This window comes from Manis javanica, chromosome 13 (genome assembly GCF_040802235.1).
Source record: "Manis javanica isolate MJ-LG chromosome 13, MJ_LKY, whole genome shotgun sequence".
In the NCBI taxonomy this organism is placed as follows: domain Eukaryota; kingdom Metazoa; phylum Chordata; class Mammalia; order Pholidota; family Manidae; genus Manis; species Manis javanica.
In genome coordinates, this window is record NC_133168.1 from 99,819,101 (window position 1) to 99,836,788 (window position 17,688).

Genomic DNA, 17,688 nt, shown 5'->3' on the forward strand with positions numbered 1-17,688 from the left:
TCTGCTTTCACAGCTGATGTGTCTTCTGAAAGGCACCAGACCTACAGTGACCTGCAAGGATCCTAGGTGCAGTTCAGTCCGTTTAAGCAAATGTGGGGACCGTGTCACCCACACCCATCAAGATCTAGAACATTCCAGCATCCCAGTAAGCTCCCTCCACTCCCCAGATGACTGTTTTCCTGATGTTGTTACGGTCAGATTGTATCTCGGTGTCTAAAGAGCTGTGACTTCACAAATGTAGGACACAAATAAGACACGTTCAGATCAATTTAACCTTTTTTTTTTCACTTGAAACATAAACATCTTTATTGATAGATGGGTTGGGATATTACAAGACAAAATGTCGTTATAGAATATATCTGGCTACTGCTTCCAAAATCATTATGTATTACAAGATGGTGACAGCGGAATGTGAAATCAAGCACTGGGCGGTGGGCGACGCCTGGGCTCTGCACCCCGTGAAGCCGACCTCGGAGGGGAGGCCAGAGAAGGACCCAGAGGACTGGCCAAAGTCTGGGCAGAGACTGGACGCGGCTCTGGGACCCTGACGAGGCTCCTCTGGCGTATTCGTTTTCCTACGCCTAGTCCCTGGTCAGCACCCCTACTTCCAGCCAGTCCCCTGGGATTTCATCTCCAGGTTCTGACCACCAGGCTACTCAAGAAGCCTGTTTTATGCCCTCCTGGCTCCCCTGCCTCATTTTCAAGCCACTCGGGCACTCAGACCCTCTGGCTGCACTTTGCGATTTGAGGGTTCCAACTCCGTCCACTCTGCCCAGCAGTGGCCTGGCCCGGATAAGGGCCCTGCCTGTGTGCTGAGTCTTGAATGCACAAAGCATCCCCCTTCATTCCACAATCGCTTTCTGGGGGCCCAGTACGCGCCCCGACACCCGTACATTGGGGGACCCTCCATTGGGCAGGTGGATCACCCAGGGTTGGGGACTTGGCTCTGGAGTCCAGGATCCAGGGTCCAAGGTCTGAGGTGTAGATTTGGAGCCCAGTGTCTGGGGTTGGGGTCTCATGTGTGGGGTCCTGGGTCTGGGATCCGGAACCCGAGATCTGGATTCTGGGATCCTGGATCTGGAATCAGGTCCAGAGCCTGGGATCTGAGGCTTCAGGTCTGGGGTGCAGGATGTGAGGTCTGGGGTATGGACACTGGTGTTCAGAATCCGGGGACTGGGCCTTGGGGGCCTCCGGGGTATGGGGATCCGGGATCTGGGGCCTGAGATCCGGGATATTTGGTGTGGGTCCTGGTTCCGGGGTGTGGGGCCCAGTGTCTGAGGTACAGGATATACAGGGTCTGGGCCCAATTCGGGGAATGAAGTCTGGCGTCCAGGCTCCAGGATCTAGACGTGGGGTCCCGGGTCTGAGCTGCAGCATTTAGGTCTGGGGTCCGGGAATCAGGGGCTCGGGTGCAGGGGTGCAAGGGGTGCAGGGGCCGGGCTGCTGCGCGCCCCCGCCCCTCCCCGCGCCCCCGCGCCCCCCCCCCGCGCTCCTCCGCCCCTCCCCCAGCTCCCCGCCCCCCTCCGCCCCGCCCCGCCCCCGCGGCCGCCGCACCGACAAGATGGCGGCGGGTGGGAGCGGCGGGCGCGCGTCTTGCCCGCCGGGGGTCGGCCCGGGCGCGGGGGGCGGCCCCGGGCCCAGCGCCAACGCCGCCCCGGCCCCCGGCAACGCGGCCGCCGCCGCCGCCCCCGCGCCCGCCGCCCCCGGGCCGCCCCCCGCGCCAGGCCCGCCGCCGGGGCCGCAGTCGGGGCCGGGGCCGGGCGCGCAGGCCGCGGCGGGCGGGGAGCGGGCGGCCGAGGAGCCGGGGGCGGCGGCGCTGCTGCGCGAGCCCGTGTACAACTGGCAGGCCACCAAGCCCACGCTCAAGGAGCGCTTCGCCTTCCTCTTCAACAACGAGGTGCTGTGCGACGTGCACTTCCTGGTGGGCAAGGGGCTCGGCGCGCAGCGCATCCCGGCGCACAGGTGGGCCGCCCCGGGATCCCGCCGCCGCGGGCCCCGCGTCCCCGACCCCCACCGCCCCGGGCCCCAGCATCTCCGGGCCCCGCGTCCCCGGTTCCCCACATCCCCGGGCCCCGCGTCCCCGACCCCCACCGCCCCGGGCCCCAGCATCCCCGGTTCCCCGCGTCCCCGGGCCCCGCGTCCCCGACCCCCACCGCCCCGGGCCGCAGCATCCCCGGTTCCCCGCATCCCCGGGCCCCGCGTCCCCGGCCCCCACCGCCCCGGGCCCCGCGTCCCCGGGCCCCGCATCCCCGACCCCCACCGCCCCGGGCCCCAGCATCCCCGGTTCCCCGCATCCCCGGGCCCCGCGTCCCCGACCCCCACCGCCCCGGGCCCCAGCATCCCCGGTTCCCCGCATCCCCGGGCCCCGCGTCCCCGACCCCCACCGCCCCGGGCCCCAGCATCCCCGGTTCCCCGCGTCCCCGGTTCCCCGCATCCCCGACCCCCACCGCCCCGGGCCCCCAGCATCCCCGGTTCCCCGCATCCCCGGGCCCCGCGTCCCCGACCCCCACCGCCCCGGGCCCCAGCATCCCCGGCCCCCACCGCCCCGGCTCCCCACATCCCCGGGCCCCGCGTCCCCGACCCCCACCGCCCCGGGCCCCAGCATCCCCGGCCCCCACCGCCCCGGCTCCCCACATCCCCGGGCCCCGCGTCCCCGACCCCCCCCCCCCCGGGCCCCAGCATCCCCGGGCCCCAGCATCCCCCACCCCCACCGCCCCGGGCCCCTGCATCCCCGGGCCCTGCCGCCTCTGGCCCCAGCATCCCCGGGACCCCGCCGCCTCGGGCCCCAGCATCCCCGGTTCCCCACATCCCCAGGACCCCGCCGCCCCGGGCCCCAGCATCCCCGGTTCCCCACATCCCCAGGACCCCGCCGCCCCAGGTCGCAGCATGCTCTCTCACATGACCCGGGCCCTGAGGGTTTGGGCGGGTGGATGCCCCTGGACACCCGTCCAGTGCGGGAATCTAGGGTTTCTGCTTAAGGGGAGCAGGGGGCCCCCAGGGGCCGCTGCCTCAGGACCCGTAGTTGTGAGGGCGGAGTGAGGAGCCCAGCAGGGAAGCAGAGAGGGGCCCGGCCCTACCGGGGCCACAGTGCAGGGGGGAGCACAGGGCTCCTGGCTCAGGGAGGGGGCGCCCGGAGACAGGTGCTGGGCAAGGGGGTGCCGTGGCCCAGAGGGGCCCCATCTGCCGTGAAGGGTGGAACAGCCGCAGACCGGAGGTGCGTGCCGGGTGCTTGGGGAGCAGCAGAAATGGGAGGCCTGTGTCCGTGGTGTGGTGAGCGGGCGGCTTGGCAGAAGAGGGCGAGTAGGGGTTCGCGCTGGGGTTCCTCCAGGCTCCTGGCTCCAGCATCCCAGAGGAGGGCAGGTGTCGGGGGGGGGGACATGGTGCTTTGGTGGGGCCGGGACGGCAGTGTGAGTTGGGTCTGCCTGCAGGGAGTTGGGGCTGGGAGCAATGGGAAGGTGTGCAGGCGGGGGCGCCTAGGGCGAGAAGCACCCTGCGGATGGTGTCTGGGATGCAGGCCCCTCCCGTTCGAGGTGTGGGCGCCCCCACGCCCATGGTTCATGTTCTCTGTCAGACCGGCCACCCCATCCCCATGGGCCTGCCACTTGCGGTGCCAGGCCAATGTCCGTTTTCTTGCCCCGTGGCTCCTGCTTTAGCGCCCCTCGCAAGAAGCTTTGGTTTGTCTTTTCAGCCTTTGGGTCCAGGTCAGCCTCGGGGTGATGTCCTGAGGCTCCAGGGGGCCCCTGATGGCTATGACCTTACCTTGGCATGTTCTGTCCACAAGCCCACAGCACTGGTGTAGTGGGTTGAATGGTGGCCCCAAAAAGGTGCGTGCCGTTGTGCGACAGTCCCCATAGTTGGTGTCAGAGCCCACCCATCACCCCAGAAGGCCCCCTCTAGCCCGCTTGCCATCGTGCTCCCTTTCACCCTGAGCCCCAGGCAGTGCCCGCTCTGCCGGCCCACTCTCTCTGCCGCCGTTAGATTCGACATAATCAGGATAGGATATGTCACTGCACCCCGGTGCCTTCATCGGGTGTGAAGTCTCAGGTCCGGCCGCGCAGTTGTGTGTGCGTTGCAGTTGTGGGTGCGTCCGTAGTTCGTTTCTTCTCATATCTGAGGTAGTTCCTGTGACTGCGACATTCCGTTGTGCCGGTGAACCTCCACCCGATAGGGATACGGGACAGTTCCAGCTTTCGCCGTTACGAATATGCTGCCGTGCACATTCGGGCGCAGATCTGCACGTAGGCGCCAGTCCCCCTTTCTCTCGGATCGCTCCCCAGGGGTGGCATGTTGGAATTACAGGGAGACTAACAGTTGACATTTTAAGGGACTCTTTCCAGAGTGGCTGCACAGTTCACACTCCCCCCAGCAGGGCTGGAGGGTTCCGCGTGCCTTTGGCCTCCGAGGACCTGGGGAACGTCCCCCCTCTGGTTGCTGGATAGAGTTGGTGTTACTGCTTCCGAGGTGTTGGGTGGAAGTGCCCCGTGGAGCCCCCTGAGAACGGGCTTTCTTCTGAGGGAGGGCTTTCAAAATTCCTCGTTCACATACTGTACTTGTTTTATGCTTGTTGACATTTCTCATTCTTCACGCGTCAGGTTGCGGTGTGTGTGTCTTTCTAAGAAGGACCCTGTTGCATTGCGACTGTCTGGATTTGCTGGCGTCGGGCTGTTTGAGAGCCCGCGCATCGTCTCGGGACCTCCGGGGTCCGTGCCGGCACCGCCCCTCACATTCCTGATCTGGGGGACTTGCCTCTCTGCTCCTCTTGGTTAGTCTACTAAATACAATTTTAGCAATTTTATTTATTTATTTTTTATTTTGGTATCATTAATCTACAATCACATGAGCAACGTTGTGTTTACTAGACTTCCCCCACTATCAAGTCCCCCCCACACACCCCATCACAGCCACTGTCCATCAGCGCAGTAAAGATGCTGTAGAATCGCTGCTTGTCTTCTCTGTGCTGCACTGCCCTCCCCGTGCCCCCCACCCCCCTCCATTATGGGTGCTAATCGAAATGCCCCCTTTTCCCCCTTATCCCTCCCCTCCCACCCATCCTCCCCAGTCCCTTTCCCTTTGGTAACTGTCAGTCCATTCTTGGGTTCCTTGAGTCTGCTGCTATTTTCTTCCTTCAGTTTTTACAGATGAGTGAAATCATTTGGTGCTTGTCTTTCTCCACCTGACTTTTTTCACTGAGCATAATAACCTGTCGTTCCATCCATGTTGCAAATGGTAGGGTTTGTTTTCTTCCTGTGGCTGAATAATATTCCATTGTGTATATGCACCACCTCTCCTTTATTCATTCATCTACTGAGGGACACTCAGGTTGCTTCCATTTCTTGGCTATTGTGAATAGTGCTGCGGTAAACATAGGGGTGCATCGTCTTTTTCAAACTGGGCTCCTGTGTTCTCGAATTTTAGCAATTTTAGCTTCACTGATTTTCCCGTTTTCCCATTCCCAGTTTCATTAATTCCAATGCTCACCTTTATCATTTCTTCCTTTCTTCAGGTTTGATCTGCTCCTCATTTTCTAGATTCTTGAGATGGGAGCTTACCCTGTGGGTTTCAGGCCGGTACTTAACAGATCGGTCACGCTGAGCTCTAAGCCCTGCTCGAGCTGCATCCCCTACATTTTGATGTGTTGAAAAATTCAGGATTTTCATTCCAGTAAAAACTCTTTCCACTTTCCCTTGTGCTCCTTCTTTGACCCGTGGGTCACTTCGAAGTGTGTTCTTCAATTTCAAAACGTGGGGATTTCTCAGATTTCTTTCTATTGTTGGTTTATAACTGAATTCCTGTGTGTTTGGAGAGCGCGCTCTGGCTGCCTTTGGTATCTTGAAGTGTATTTGCGTGACCTTGCGTGCGGCCCGTCCTGGGGGATGCTCCGTGCGCTCTGCCACTGTGGGGCTGAGGGGTCTGTGAAGTCCAGTGCGGCCCGCTTGGCTGACGCTGTTGTTCAGTCTTCCGTCTCCTTGCTGATTTTCTGTCCGGTTGTTCTAACAGTTATTGAGAGTGAGTGTGGAAACCTCCAACTATTTGCTGAATGGTCTCTTCCTCTCATCAACTCTCAGTTTCTACTTCGTGTATTATTCTGGGACTCTTGCTAGGTGTGTATTCGTTTATAATTGTTACCCATCCCTGGTGGTGTGATCCTCTGTTCACATGAAAAGTCCCTTTTCTAGTAAGAGTCCTTGTCGTAATGTCTGTTTTTTTTCTGATTGATGTGGCCACTCCAGGTCTGCCTGTCCCCAGGCTGCCGTTCCACTGTGTCGTCCCTCTGGTGGCAAAGCGCCGATGTGCGTCCTCAGTGCGTCATTTCGAGGGTCCGCCGAGCCCACCTGCCCCGTCTCTGGTGGTGTGGGCTGTGACCGTGCGGTGAGCTGGTGTCTGCGAGCTTCTCCCCCGCAATGTTGCCCTGTCCCCTCTGTAAACAACTTCCCGAGGGCTCCTCTGTACGGACCTTGTGGCTCCCCTCCCCCTGCTGCCAACTGCCTGCAGCTTCTGGGGCGACGATCCTTGCCAGAAACAGTTACTGCTCCGGCATTCGCCCTCCGGTGATTTTCTATTTCTATAACCCCTGTGTTTGTTATGTGGGTTTTTGAAAAGGAGAGCTGGCCCTTCTTCCCCCTTATTCACCCGTCGTCCCGGTGCTCATGCGTGTCGTCTCGGACTGGTGGGTCATCTCCCGGTACGCGCATTGTTTCCTTGCTCACGTTGTCCTGGGTTTGGCTGTCAGGAGCCCTCGGTGTGGCACCCGTGTCCTTCGAGCGTTTCCCCATGATGTCTGGAGCACTTCCCGATGCTCCGGCCCCACAAGATGCTCCTGCCCCCTCTTGTCCTTCCTGAGCACTGGCCTGGAACCAGCCCTTTCTCCAAGAAGCCCTGTTCCTTTTAGTGGCTACTGGGGTTTAGTCACCAAGATCTGGGCACCGAGGGGGCCCAGTGCTGCACGGTGTCCTTCGCGGACATAGCTGCGGTTTACTTCCTTCACACTCACACGCCTGCACGCACTTCTGCCTCTGTCCGCCCACCCACCCGAGAGCCCCCGGCTCCCCTTGATGCCCGAGGGCCCAGGGCACCCCGCCCGACCGCGGGACGAGAACCTGGCCCCCCCCACAGCGTCCTGACTTAGTCGTGCCATCCTAGAACATACACAGAGCATCTCAGCGGCTAACCCCTCTCCTGCACAGAGTAAGTTTCCTGAGCACTGAGTATTTGTGTACCATTCCTTTGGCCTTTCACCTGTTTTCCAAAGCTGCTTAGCTGGCCTTTTTTTTCCCCTGCCCCACTCAGGGTTCTATGTTGGTTTTTTATTTTTTGTTTAAACTTTAATGTTCTAAATTGTGGTAAAATACACATAAAAAATTCACCATCTTACCATGTTTAAATATACAGCTCATGGCATTAAGGACATTCACATGTGCACGTCCCCAACTTCCATCTCCAGAACTTTCCACCTTCCCAAACCAAAACTGTCCCCATGAAACTAGCCCCCCAGCCCCCGGCCCCACTGTCCATTTTCTGTCTGTGTGGACGGGGCTCCTCCAGGGACCTCCTGGGAGGGGGGTCTGACGGGGTCTGCCCTGCTGTCTGGCTCATGTCCCTGAGCACCGTGTCCTGGAGGCCCGTCCACGCTGTAGAGGGGGCAGTGCCCTGCTCCTTCCCACGCTGCGTGATGCTCCGTGTGCGGATGGACCACACTGTGTGAAGTGCATCCAGGCTGCTGCCACCTTTTGGCTGCTGTGCACACATGCTCAGGTTTCATGTGGACGTGTTGCTCAGGTACACACCCGGGGTGGAGTTGCTGGTGACCCCAGGTCTCACCATCTGCACGTCTTACCTTCCCGCCCTTCGTGCACCGGTTCTGATTTCTCCACATCCCCGTCAAGTCTCGCCACTGCTCATAGTTTTGATTCCAGCCTTCCTGGTGGGGCAAAGTGGCGCCTCACTGTGGTTTTGAGTTGCATGTATCCTTCTGCTCTTGGGGAAGGAGGATGAAGGGAGGGAACGGATGCAGGAAGGGGGAGGCTGCTGGGCGAGGGGCTGCGCTCTGGCCGACTGGAGGTGGGAGCAGTAGAGGGGCAGGTGTGGAGGCTGGAGCCCGAAGGCCCCTGGAGGTCTAAGTGAGATCGAGGTGGGTGGGGGAGCCGTGGAGGTGGGCAGACCCCTCGGACCCAGCAGCCTCTGCGGGGCCACGGGCTGTCCCCATGTCCCGGGGCACTGATGGGCGTGATCGGCCAGTAGCCCTGCACAGACACGTGGCAGTGGGTGGCACATCGTTTCCTCTCCCTCCGGAGATCAATCAGATGATTTATTCACTTCTGGAAGGAAAGGATGCACAGGAAGGCACTTCGTGTATGCAGATGTGTGGGACTGTGGCACAGGGGCCTGGGGACCCTGCCACTGCAGTGAACAAGCGGTGGGGCAGGTGAGAATGGCAGCTAAATGGGCCTGAGCATCCTGGGGTGGCCGGAGCAGCACCGCAGGCAGGCAGACAAAGCCAGAGACACAGCCCTCAGCTCAGGATCTGAGGGCCGGGCTCCTGTGGCTCCGGGGTTGGGTCCCCCTACCTGTCCAGCCGCAGGGGACCCCAGGCAGCCCTGGGTTCTTGGCCCCCTTCCTTCCAGTTTCTACCCCTGTCAAGTGGCCTCTTGCTGTGTGTCTGTCCAAGTTTCCTCTTTGTAAGGACCCCTGTCGTCAGGTAGGACCACCCCACCCCGGTGTGACCTCACCATAACTAATGCCCTCTGCAGAGACTGTTTCCACACCAAGTCCTGTTCTGGCGCTCCTGGGGGGCAGGACTGTTGGGGTGCTGTTCACGCCACCACACCTGGTTTCCCCCTAGCCTCTGGCTCCAGTCTGGCCCTTGGGGTGCAGTCAAGTCCCGGACTGGACTGTGGCCCAGACGGGACCTGGCAGGGTCAGGGGCACATGTCCGCTGATGGGAAGGTGGGGCAGGGGGGAGGGTGGGGCTCGTCTCCCTGCAGGGGAAGGCAGCCGCCAGTGGCCAGGGAGTCGGCTGTGTCTGCTGAGTCCCGACATTTCTGAGTGGGGGGTGGCAGCTCAGAGCCCCCCCGTGTTGTGGCAGGGACCCTGCGCAGGGCTGTGGCCGTGAGCTGTCCCTGCCCCCCTCGGGAGGCCGCCACAGGGTGGGCCCTGGCACCAAGGACCGTGGCAGGGTGCTGTGCGCCATACTCTCGGCTCAGCCCCTGCGGGTCCCCGCAGGAATCCCTAGCGCCCGTCCACCAGGCCATCTGGAGGGCTCACAGCGGGAGGGAAGGCTGGGGCACCCCGCAACTTGTCCTCCCACCCTCTAGCTGAAGACATGGGCGATGGGCCTGAGCAGCAGGGGTTCCTGGGCTGCACCCCAGGCCTCCCTGCTGCTACCGCCTCCTGACACTCGCCCCACGCCCTTGGCCTCAAAGCCCTTCCCCCGGGCTCAGCCCGGCTCAGATGTCCCTGCCAGGCGTGAGTGGGCGAGGGAGTGTCTGAGGGGCTGGCGGGGCTGGCTGGGCTGTGAGCCCGTCTGCCATGGGGGGCGGTCGGTCTCTCCTGTCCGCCTCCTGTTGCTCCGTGGTCTTCAGCGCCGTCATTCTGGAAGCATCTTCCTCCAGGATGCTGTGGGCCAGCTTCTTCTGGGGGTGCTGGCCGAGGGTCTCCGGTGGGGACACTCAGCCATCCCCAGGGCCCCTGACAGTCCCCCCAGCTCTGGTGACTGGGATGAGCGGGGACGAGCAGGCTCTTCTCTGACACGCCAGGTTTGTGCTTGCCGTGGGAAGTGCCGTCTTCGATGCCATGTTCAACGGGGGAATGGCCACCACGTCCACTGAGATCGAGCTGCCCGACGTGGAGCCGGCCGCCTTCCTGGCGCTGCTCAAGTGAGCCCTCTGGGTCCCTCACCGTGGGGTGGGTGCAGAAGCCTGAGGCTTGGAGAATAGAGACGGCCTGGCAAAGACAGAGACCCCTGGTGACAAGGCATCCCGGGCACCCGGCCCCCTGGAGGTTTCTAGAACTCTCCTCTGCAGTGGAGGATGCACTCTGAAGATCCTCATGCCATTTTCACTTTTGTGTCCTTTTATCAAGATGTAATTCAGATATTTCACAATTTACCCATTGAAACTGTGCAAGTAACTGCATTTTGGTGCATTCACAGTATTGTGCAAACATCACCTCTGATTCCGGAATGTCCCATCACCCTAAAAAGAAGCCCCGTGAGCTGTCATCCCCAGGCCTCCCAGCCCCCGGCACCCACAGGCCCACGTTCTGTCTGGACATTTCATAGAAAGCGCGCTGTGTGGCCTTCTGTGTCCGGCTTCCCCAGGAGCCTGTTCCAGGGTTCACCCCGTTGCAGCCCATGTTACTCTGACGAGAAGAGAGAGCCGAGACAGGAGGCCGGCTTTCAGGAGCCCCCCACCCGTCTCCTTTGCTCAGCGCGATTCCCTCGCTTCTGGAAATGCTGGTGTAAATTGTCATGGGTGACTTTAAAGATCACCCCAAACAGTTAAATTTGTAAATGCAGTTTATTTTTTCCCATCCGATTATAAAACGGCACAGGCTCACACACATGCAAAATTAAGAACATACAAAAAGCATAAATAACAAACTGGAGCTAACCTGTCCCCCCTCTGACACACCACAGGGTGCCCTTGGCCAGTCCTCCCCGCTCAGCTCCAGGCGTCCCTTCCCTCACCCGGGCACATCCCAAACCCACTCCCAGGGGGTCCCCAGAGGGGCCACAGCCACGGAGACGGAAAGTGGGTGCTGGGGCTGGGGGAGGGGTGGAGGGTGTTTCATGGGACGGCTTTGGTTTAGGCAGGTGGAAAGCTCTGGGGATGGAGGGTGGGGTCGGCTGCACCACTGGGCGCTGTATGCCCTGAGCTGTGCACTCAGAGATGGTCATCATGGTGAATTTTTTGTCATGTGTATTTTACTGTTAATTTCAAAAACTGAAAGTGATGTCCATTAAAGAAATCAGAAACAACCAGGTTAGTCTGCCAGACGCTGGGGGTTGTGTTGGGGCTTCCGGCGCATTCCTGGCCGACACCAGGCGAGGGTGCGTGCCCTGGGAGTTCGCCCCTGTCGCCGTGCACCGGCCCCGCATGGGGGTTCTGATTTCTCCAGGCCCTCACCTTTGTTTTAAATCAACCCCAACTTCCGACCCCCGTTTAGAGTCTGGCCAGTGGCAGGTATTCAGGGTGTGGGTGAGTGTGAGTCAGGCTGGCCCTCTGGGCCTGTGATTTACCCACAACTCACTGAGCTTCGCAGCGAGGCCTGAATGTGGAGACCTCTGAGTCCAGGGCGGGTCCCACGGGCAGCTGGTGGCTCGTAGCCCTGGTGCCCTCACATGGGGAAGGGGGCAGGCCTGCTGTGTAGACGTGTCCCTGTGTTTGGGGGTGACTGGGTTAGCCCCCTGCTGGTACTCACATTTAATGGCCTTTGCTGGGTCACGTCTACACGTCAGCAGAGGCTGGTTTGGAACGTTCCTCGGGCCAGGACAGTGGGTTAGGGGTCCTGCTGGCCAGGTCTGGCCGTCCGAATGGAGCCATGAGCCCCTGGGGTCAGGCTGGGCAGCCCCTGCCTCAGGGCCTCCACGTCCACCTTCCCAGGTTTCTCTACTCGGATGAGGTTCAGATCGGACCTGAGACGGTCATGACCACGCTGTACACTGCCAAGAAGTACGCGGTGCCTGCGCTGGAGGCCCACTGCGTGGAGTTCCTGAAGAAGAACCTCCGGGCCGACAACGCCTTCATGCTGCTGACCCAGGTGTGTGGGCGGGGCAGGCGCAGGCCCAGGTGAGGGGGCGGTAGGGGCGTTTGTCCGTGGTTTGCACCCCTGCCCCCACCTCTGGTGCCATCCCCTCCTTTTTTCTAGGCCGCCTGTTGGCAGGTGGGGCTCACGGTTCCCGCCTGTATTCTGATGCACTTTGCAAGGGTCAGGTGTGGGGCAAAAGGCATTTGGGTTCCCTTGAGACAGGCCTCTTGGTGCTGTGTCCAGTCGGGCATCGGAGGGCTCAGCGGGGCCACAGGGACCCAGAGACTGGGAAGCACGTGGACGCAGGTGGTTGGGGATGGGGTAGCGCGGAGTGTAGGGGGCGCCTTCTCCCAGGAGGTCAGGGCACCACCGAAGTGCGCTGGCTCTGCGAACCCTGGGCTCTGGGCGCTGACCGGCCACGTCGGGGCTGCCCTAGCCAGGCTGCGGCAGAGACGGGGGCAGCGGGGTGGAGGGGTCACTGCGTTCTGCAGCTCTGTGGTTCCAAGGGACCTGGAGGCCAGAGGCATGAAGCTACCGTGTCCGGCCCGTCCCCGGGGCCTGGAGGGGCAGGTCCCCGCTGTGGTCTCTGGCCGTCTGTGGGCCCCTGGGCCCCCGAGCTTGACATTTGTGTGGAGCCTCGGGGCAGGTGTCGCCTTCAGTCCAGCCGAGGCCTGGGTGTTCACACGCCCTCCCTCGCCAGGCCAGGCTCTTTGACGAACCGCAGCTTGCCAGCCTGTGCCTGGAGAACATCGACAAGAACACCGCGGACGCCATCACCGCGGAGGGATTCACCGACATCGACCTGGGTGAGGCCCTCGGGGCTGCGGGGCATGTGGCCAGGGACCTAGCAGCTGGGGCGTCCGCCGCGGGGCCGGGGCGCTTCCGTCTGGCTCCCAGGCCCGGCGCTGGCTGGAGAGCTTGGCGCTCATGCGTCGCTGCGGCCCGGCCCTCTCCGCAGACACGCTGGTGGCCGTGCTGGAGCGGGACACGCTGGGCATCCGCGAGGTGCGCCTGTTCAGCGCCGTTGTGCGCTGGTCCGAGGCCGAGTGTCAGCGACAGCAGCTGCAGGTGACGCCGGAGAACAGGCGGAGGGTCCTGGGCAAGGCTCTGGCCCTGATCCGCTTCCCGCTCATGACCATCGAGGAGTTCGCCGCAGGTAACGGCCAGCGGTGCCGAGGGGCTGCTCGGGGGGAGCGCGACCCCGGGGGGCCCCAGGTGTGACCCAGGCGCGTGTCCTGGGGCCGGCACGGTGGGTCTGGCGCCGGCCGCACGGCCACCCCCGAGCCCCTGCGGGGGCACAGCATGCTCGCTGCGTGCACGCGGGAAGCTTGGACGGCGCCTTAGAGTGTAAAGTCGAAGGACCTGCAGACGCCGCCCGTCCTGCGTCCCCGCGTCTCTTGCCTTCTGCTTCCGTGTGCACACCGGTGTGGGCGTGTGCCTGGCCCCTGAGGGGCCCCGTCTTGGACTCACGTCCTGGGGGTTGGGCTGCGGTGTCAGCACCCTTGACCGGCCCCATGAAGGGTAGGAAGGGGACCCCAGAGGCCTCCCTCCCCTAGTGCGGTGCTGACCTCGCCCTGGAGCCAGACAGGCCTGGGAGGCCCCGGATGGGGCCCACAGTGGTGCCCACCCGCCATCCTCTCTCTTAGGGCTGCCAGATTTAGCACCAAGAACGGTTTTCTAGTGTAAGACTTCCCATGTGCTGCAGGGCCTGCTTGGCCTATAGATGGGCGCTCTTGGCCCTGAAGTTCAGGTCTGACCGAGCGTCCCGTGTTTTATCTGCTGCCGGTGTCCCATCCGTGCTGGGGACCGAGCTTCCATCAGATGCTTGGAGAGGGCCCCTGGCGTGCAGGCCCTTGCAGGGCACTGTGGACACGGCAGCCAGGGACACCCCCTGTTGTGACCACAGAGGTCCCCAGACACAGCCACATATCCCCTGGAGGGCCAGGGTTCCCCCAGATGAGACCCCGGGCTGTGGCACTGGACTGCTCCTCTCCCAGACACCTACATGAGCCTTGCTGCCCCTCCCCACCAGCCCTGGCTTGCACCCCAAAAGCCGTCTCCTGGTGGCCTCCGGCCTGCCTGGCCACCACACCCTCTGGGGTCCCTGGCCACCTCCTGGAACTGCCCTTCCCTTGTCCTCAGAATGGAGCCTGTGTGACTCTCACCTCCTTTGGGGGAGGGAGCCCCCTTTTCCCACAAACACCCTTGCCTAGGTACAGCCCCGACCTGGCCCCCCAGCCCCACCCAGCTTAGCGCACCGCGCGTGACAGGTGTGCTCCGGGCTGGAGCTGGGCCCTCTGGCCCTGGCACCACCACGTGGTGTGAGCCCATGGGGCTCGGGTCCTTTGTGTTTTAGGCAAGCCCCTTCTTCTTGGGTTCCACCTGAAAATACGAGAAACTAGAGGAAAATTTGAAAAACAAGCTCAGCTGAGCACGTACCGCTGAGGACCGATGTATTGTTCTTTCTGCGTTTCCTAGGCAGAGATTAAAAGAACTGTGGTCAACATTTTGCACTGGTTCTGTCCTCCTTCCCTCTGTGGACAACCGCCCCCAAGACTGCTTTGTGTGTGGGTTGTTGGGGGCAGAGAGCAGGGCTTCTGCAGAAGTGCATTCATAGTTGGTAAACGAGTGGTTCTGGAAGTAGAGGGTAGTGCCAGGTGAGACCTGGCCCTTGGCCTGTCCTCACCCACACGCGGCCGTGCCATCGCACACCCAGGTGTCCGCCTCCCGCACCCCTCTCTGGCTGCGGGGCTGTGTCCGGCAGGTCCTGTCACCTCCCCGTCTGTGCAGGGGCCTCCCGGCCCACCTGAGCCAGGAACCCCCATCTAGGGGCGAGAGTCCCCTGGGCAGGCGGCCGTGGGCTCCAAACAGGGGCCCAGTGGAGGCTGGGTGAGGGGCAGCAGGTGGGCTTTTGCCCAGTGAGCGAGCGAATCTGCACTGACCCCACCCCAAGCGCCGTGGAGAAGGGCGGTTTGTTGGGGGTCTGCCTGGACCCCTCCGTTTTGCAGATCCCGCATGGCCTCAGAGTTGCCGAGGAGGCAGCCGCTGCTCACCGTCCCTGTGCCCAGGGGGCACGCCTGCCCCTGGCCTGCCCCATCCCCATTCCCAGCCATGGCCCCAAGCGGCCCTGGCCCCACGCCCCTTGTGCCCACAGGGCCCGCGCAGTCAGGCATCCTTGTGGACCGCGAGGTGGTCAGCCTGTTCCTGCACTTCACCGTCAACCCCAAGCCGCGCGTGGACTTCATCGACCGGCCACGCTGCTGCCTCCGCGGGAAGGAGTGCAGCGTGAACCGCTTCCAGCAGGTGGAGAGCCGCTGGGGCTACAGCGGCACCAGCGACCGCGTCAGGTGGGCGGGCGGGGTGCGGGGAGGAAGGCCTGGGGGCAGGGGTCCCAGGAGGGTCTTCCTGCGGGCGGGGTGGGCAGGTGCGTGGGGCTGGGGGCGGCTGCGGTCCGGTCCCGGGGCAGCATCTCGCTTCTCCATGTGTGGCTCAGGTTCTCGGTGAATAAGCGCATCTTCGTGGTCGGCTTCGGGCTCTACGGCTCCATCCACGGGCCCACGGATTACCAAGTGAACATCCAGGTACCCACTCTGGCCCCTGGCCCTCGAGACATCCCTCCTATAAGGGTCTCTGCCCTGTGCCCCCCCCTGTGGTGAGGGGTGCCCCCTGGGACACCCGCGGAATGCTGATGATGCTTCCCCATCCCCTCGCATCTGCCTCGTCGGGGCCGAGGCTGGGCACGGTGTGGCTCAGCCTCTGTGGGGCCCTGCGCGTGTGCTTGGGGGCATGTAGGCCCGCGGCTGAGGGCGCCCGGCTCCCGGCCTGCAGATCGTCCACACAGACAGCAACACGGTCTTGGGGCAGAACGACACCGGCTTCAGCTGCGACGGCTCTGCCGGCACCTTCCGGGTCATGTTCAAGGAGCCGGTAGAGGTGCTGCCCAATGTCAACTACACGGCCTGTGCCACCCTCAAGGTGTGCCTGACCTTACCCCACCCCGATCCCAAACCCATCCCTGGCCCCAGCTGCGATCCTCATTCTGCCACGCTGCCTAGGGCCCTGACCCTGACTCTGGTGCCCACCCAGGACCCTGCCTGACCCCCGAACAGTGCCGGGACCCTGACCGTGCACTTCCCTTCCTACGCTGTAGCCCACCTCCTCATGGTGTGGCTTCTGCTGTGGACCAGAGGGCCTGCACCCGGGGGCCCCGGTGGGGTGGTGCTGCCCTGCCCAGTCGGGGGCCCGCCTGACTCTCATGGCCCCTGCCCCACAGGGCCCAGACTCCCACTATGGCACCAAAGGCCTGCGCAAGGTGACCCATGAGTCCCCCACGACTGGGGCCAAGACCTGCTTCACCTTCTGCTACGCGGCCGGGAACAACAATGGCACGTCCGTGGAGGACGGCCAGATCCCCGAGGTCATCTTCTACACCTAGGCCGCCGTGCCCTGTGGCCCCCCACCCCGCGCCTCTGGCCACCAGGAGGGGAGCTTCACTCTCATGGGGCCCCGGCCGCTGTTCAGAGCCTGACAAGGGCCGTGCGACAATCCCTCAGGACTCGGGGGACAGGGCAGGCCTGACCCGCCCCCCCCGAGGGTCCTGCCTGCTGCCCAGCAGCTCAGGGCTGCCTTGGGCGCCCGAGCACTGGACCCGTAGGCTGGCGGCCCCTGTGGCTGGTCCGGCTGCACGTGGCAGTGAACCCCGGATTTCCCACCCTGGTGGGAGACGGTATGTGGGGGTGCCCCTAGTGTTTTGTTGGGGTGTTGTGTTCCTTTGCTCTGCTCACTGGGGGAGCCCAGGCCCCACCAAGCCCCCAGCATGACAGCCTGAGCCCCAGGCAGTGGGACTCCTGTGGGCCTCGAGCCGCCTGCTGGTCCTGCTGGGCCTGCCCAGCCTCCCCGTTCAGCCTCCTCCAGGCCCTGCAGCCGAGGACGGGGGCCTCAGAGCCCGTCTGCCGGGAGGGGTGATGGTGCGGGCCCCCCACCTCTGTACATACTGCCGCCTGTCGGCCCCGGTGAGCACCGAGGTGCTGACCCCTGGGTGCCTCTGCCGCCCTGCGTGTTTCTGCCCCAGTGAGTCCTTTTGGGACCCGTGTATTCCCTGAAGCCATGAAAGGTGTGCCCTCCTCACACCACACCCACAAGTGACTTTTTTAAATAAAGGAAAGAAACGTACAGCCCTGACCTGCCTGCTTTTGCCTGTCGGAGCCCCTGGGGCCCTGGCAGCTCTGAGACCCAACCCTTCTCTCTGCGGCTGCTTCTACATCGTAAGAGGGACACATGCCCCACGCCCACTCTGTCATCAGTCTCCCCGTAGGCCTCCCCACCCGGGGGCTTCCACCACGGCCCTTCTATGCACAGTGGGGACCCGGTGGGTGGGTGGAATGGGCACAGCCAGCAGGGCGCCGTGGGGCTGTGGCCCAGTGGGGCCTTCCCAGCACTCTGCCAGGACCGGGCTGCAGGGAGCTGCATGGGGCCCTCGCTGGCTCTGTCCTCTGGACCTGGGGCGGCGCCCGGCGCGCAGGAGGCACCCGCTGCTCGGCTCTGTCCCGAGGTTCCCCACTCACCCTGGCCCCTCTTCTGTGCAGTGAGGGATCTGGAGTCCGAGTAACAGAGTTTATGCCAGAGGTTCCCAGGAGAGGACAAGGTATTTTACAGTCATGACCCGGGCACAGTCCAGGTCCAGGACGTGGCTGGCTGCCAACACCCTCTCTGTGCCTGAGCTCGGCTGCGTATCACCTCCCGAGACCAGCCACACTCCAGGAGAACACGAATGAGGCCTTCCAAGCACTCCAGGGGCAGCCTGGCCTGGGCCTCCCTGTGGTTTAGAGCCGTCCCCTTGGGAGGACAGGGTGACAGTGCCCAGCGCTTGAGCCCACCCAAGTCAAGGGCACAGCCGGCACAAAGGCTTGGCAGTAAGACAGTGGGAGGGGCCGGCGGAGTGAC

The 17,688-nt window shown here is 63.0% G+C and overlaps 1 protein-coding gene across 2 annotated transcripts; it reads left to right on the forward strand.

Moving 5' to 3' along the window:
* The first annotated feature begins 1,542 nt into the window (after nt 1–1,542).
* On the forward strand, nt 1,543–16,922 carry BTBD2 (BTB domain containing 2). 2 transcript variants are annotated; one of them, XM_073220660.1, is made up of 9 exons: nt 1,543–1,962; nt 9,753–9,872; nt 11,601–11,757; nt 12,446–12,551; nt 12,704–12,901; nt 14,900–15,092; nt 15,239–15,326; nt 15,574–15,720; nt 16,019–16,922. In XM_073220660.1, the coding sequence occupies exons 1-9, from the start codon at nt 1,562–1,564 to the stop codon at nt 16,178–16,180; spliced, it is 1,572 nt and encodes a 523-aa protein (XP_073076761.1). In that variant the 5' UTR covers nt 1,543–1,561; the 3' UTR covers nt 16,181–16,922. The 2 variants fall into 2 exon arrangements, with proteins under 2 accessions (XP_073076761.1, XP_073076762.1); XM_073220661.1 differs by lacking the exons at nt 15,574–15,720; nt 16,019–16,922 and adding an exon at nt 15,538–15,564.
* Nucleotides 16,923–17,688: the final 766 nt, after the last annotated feature.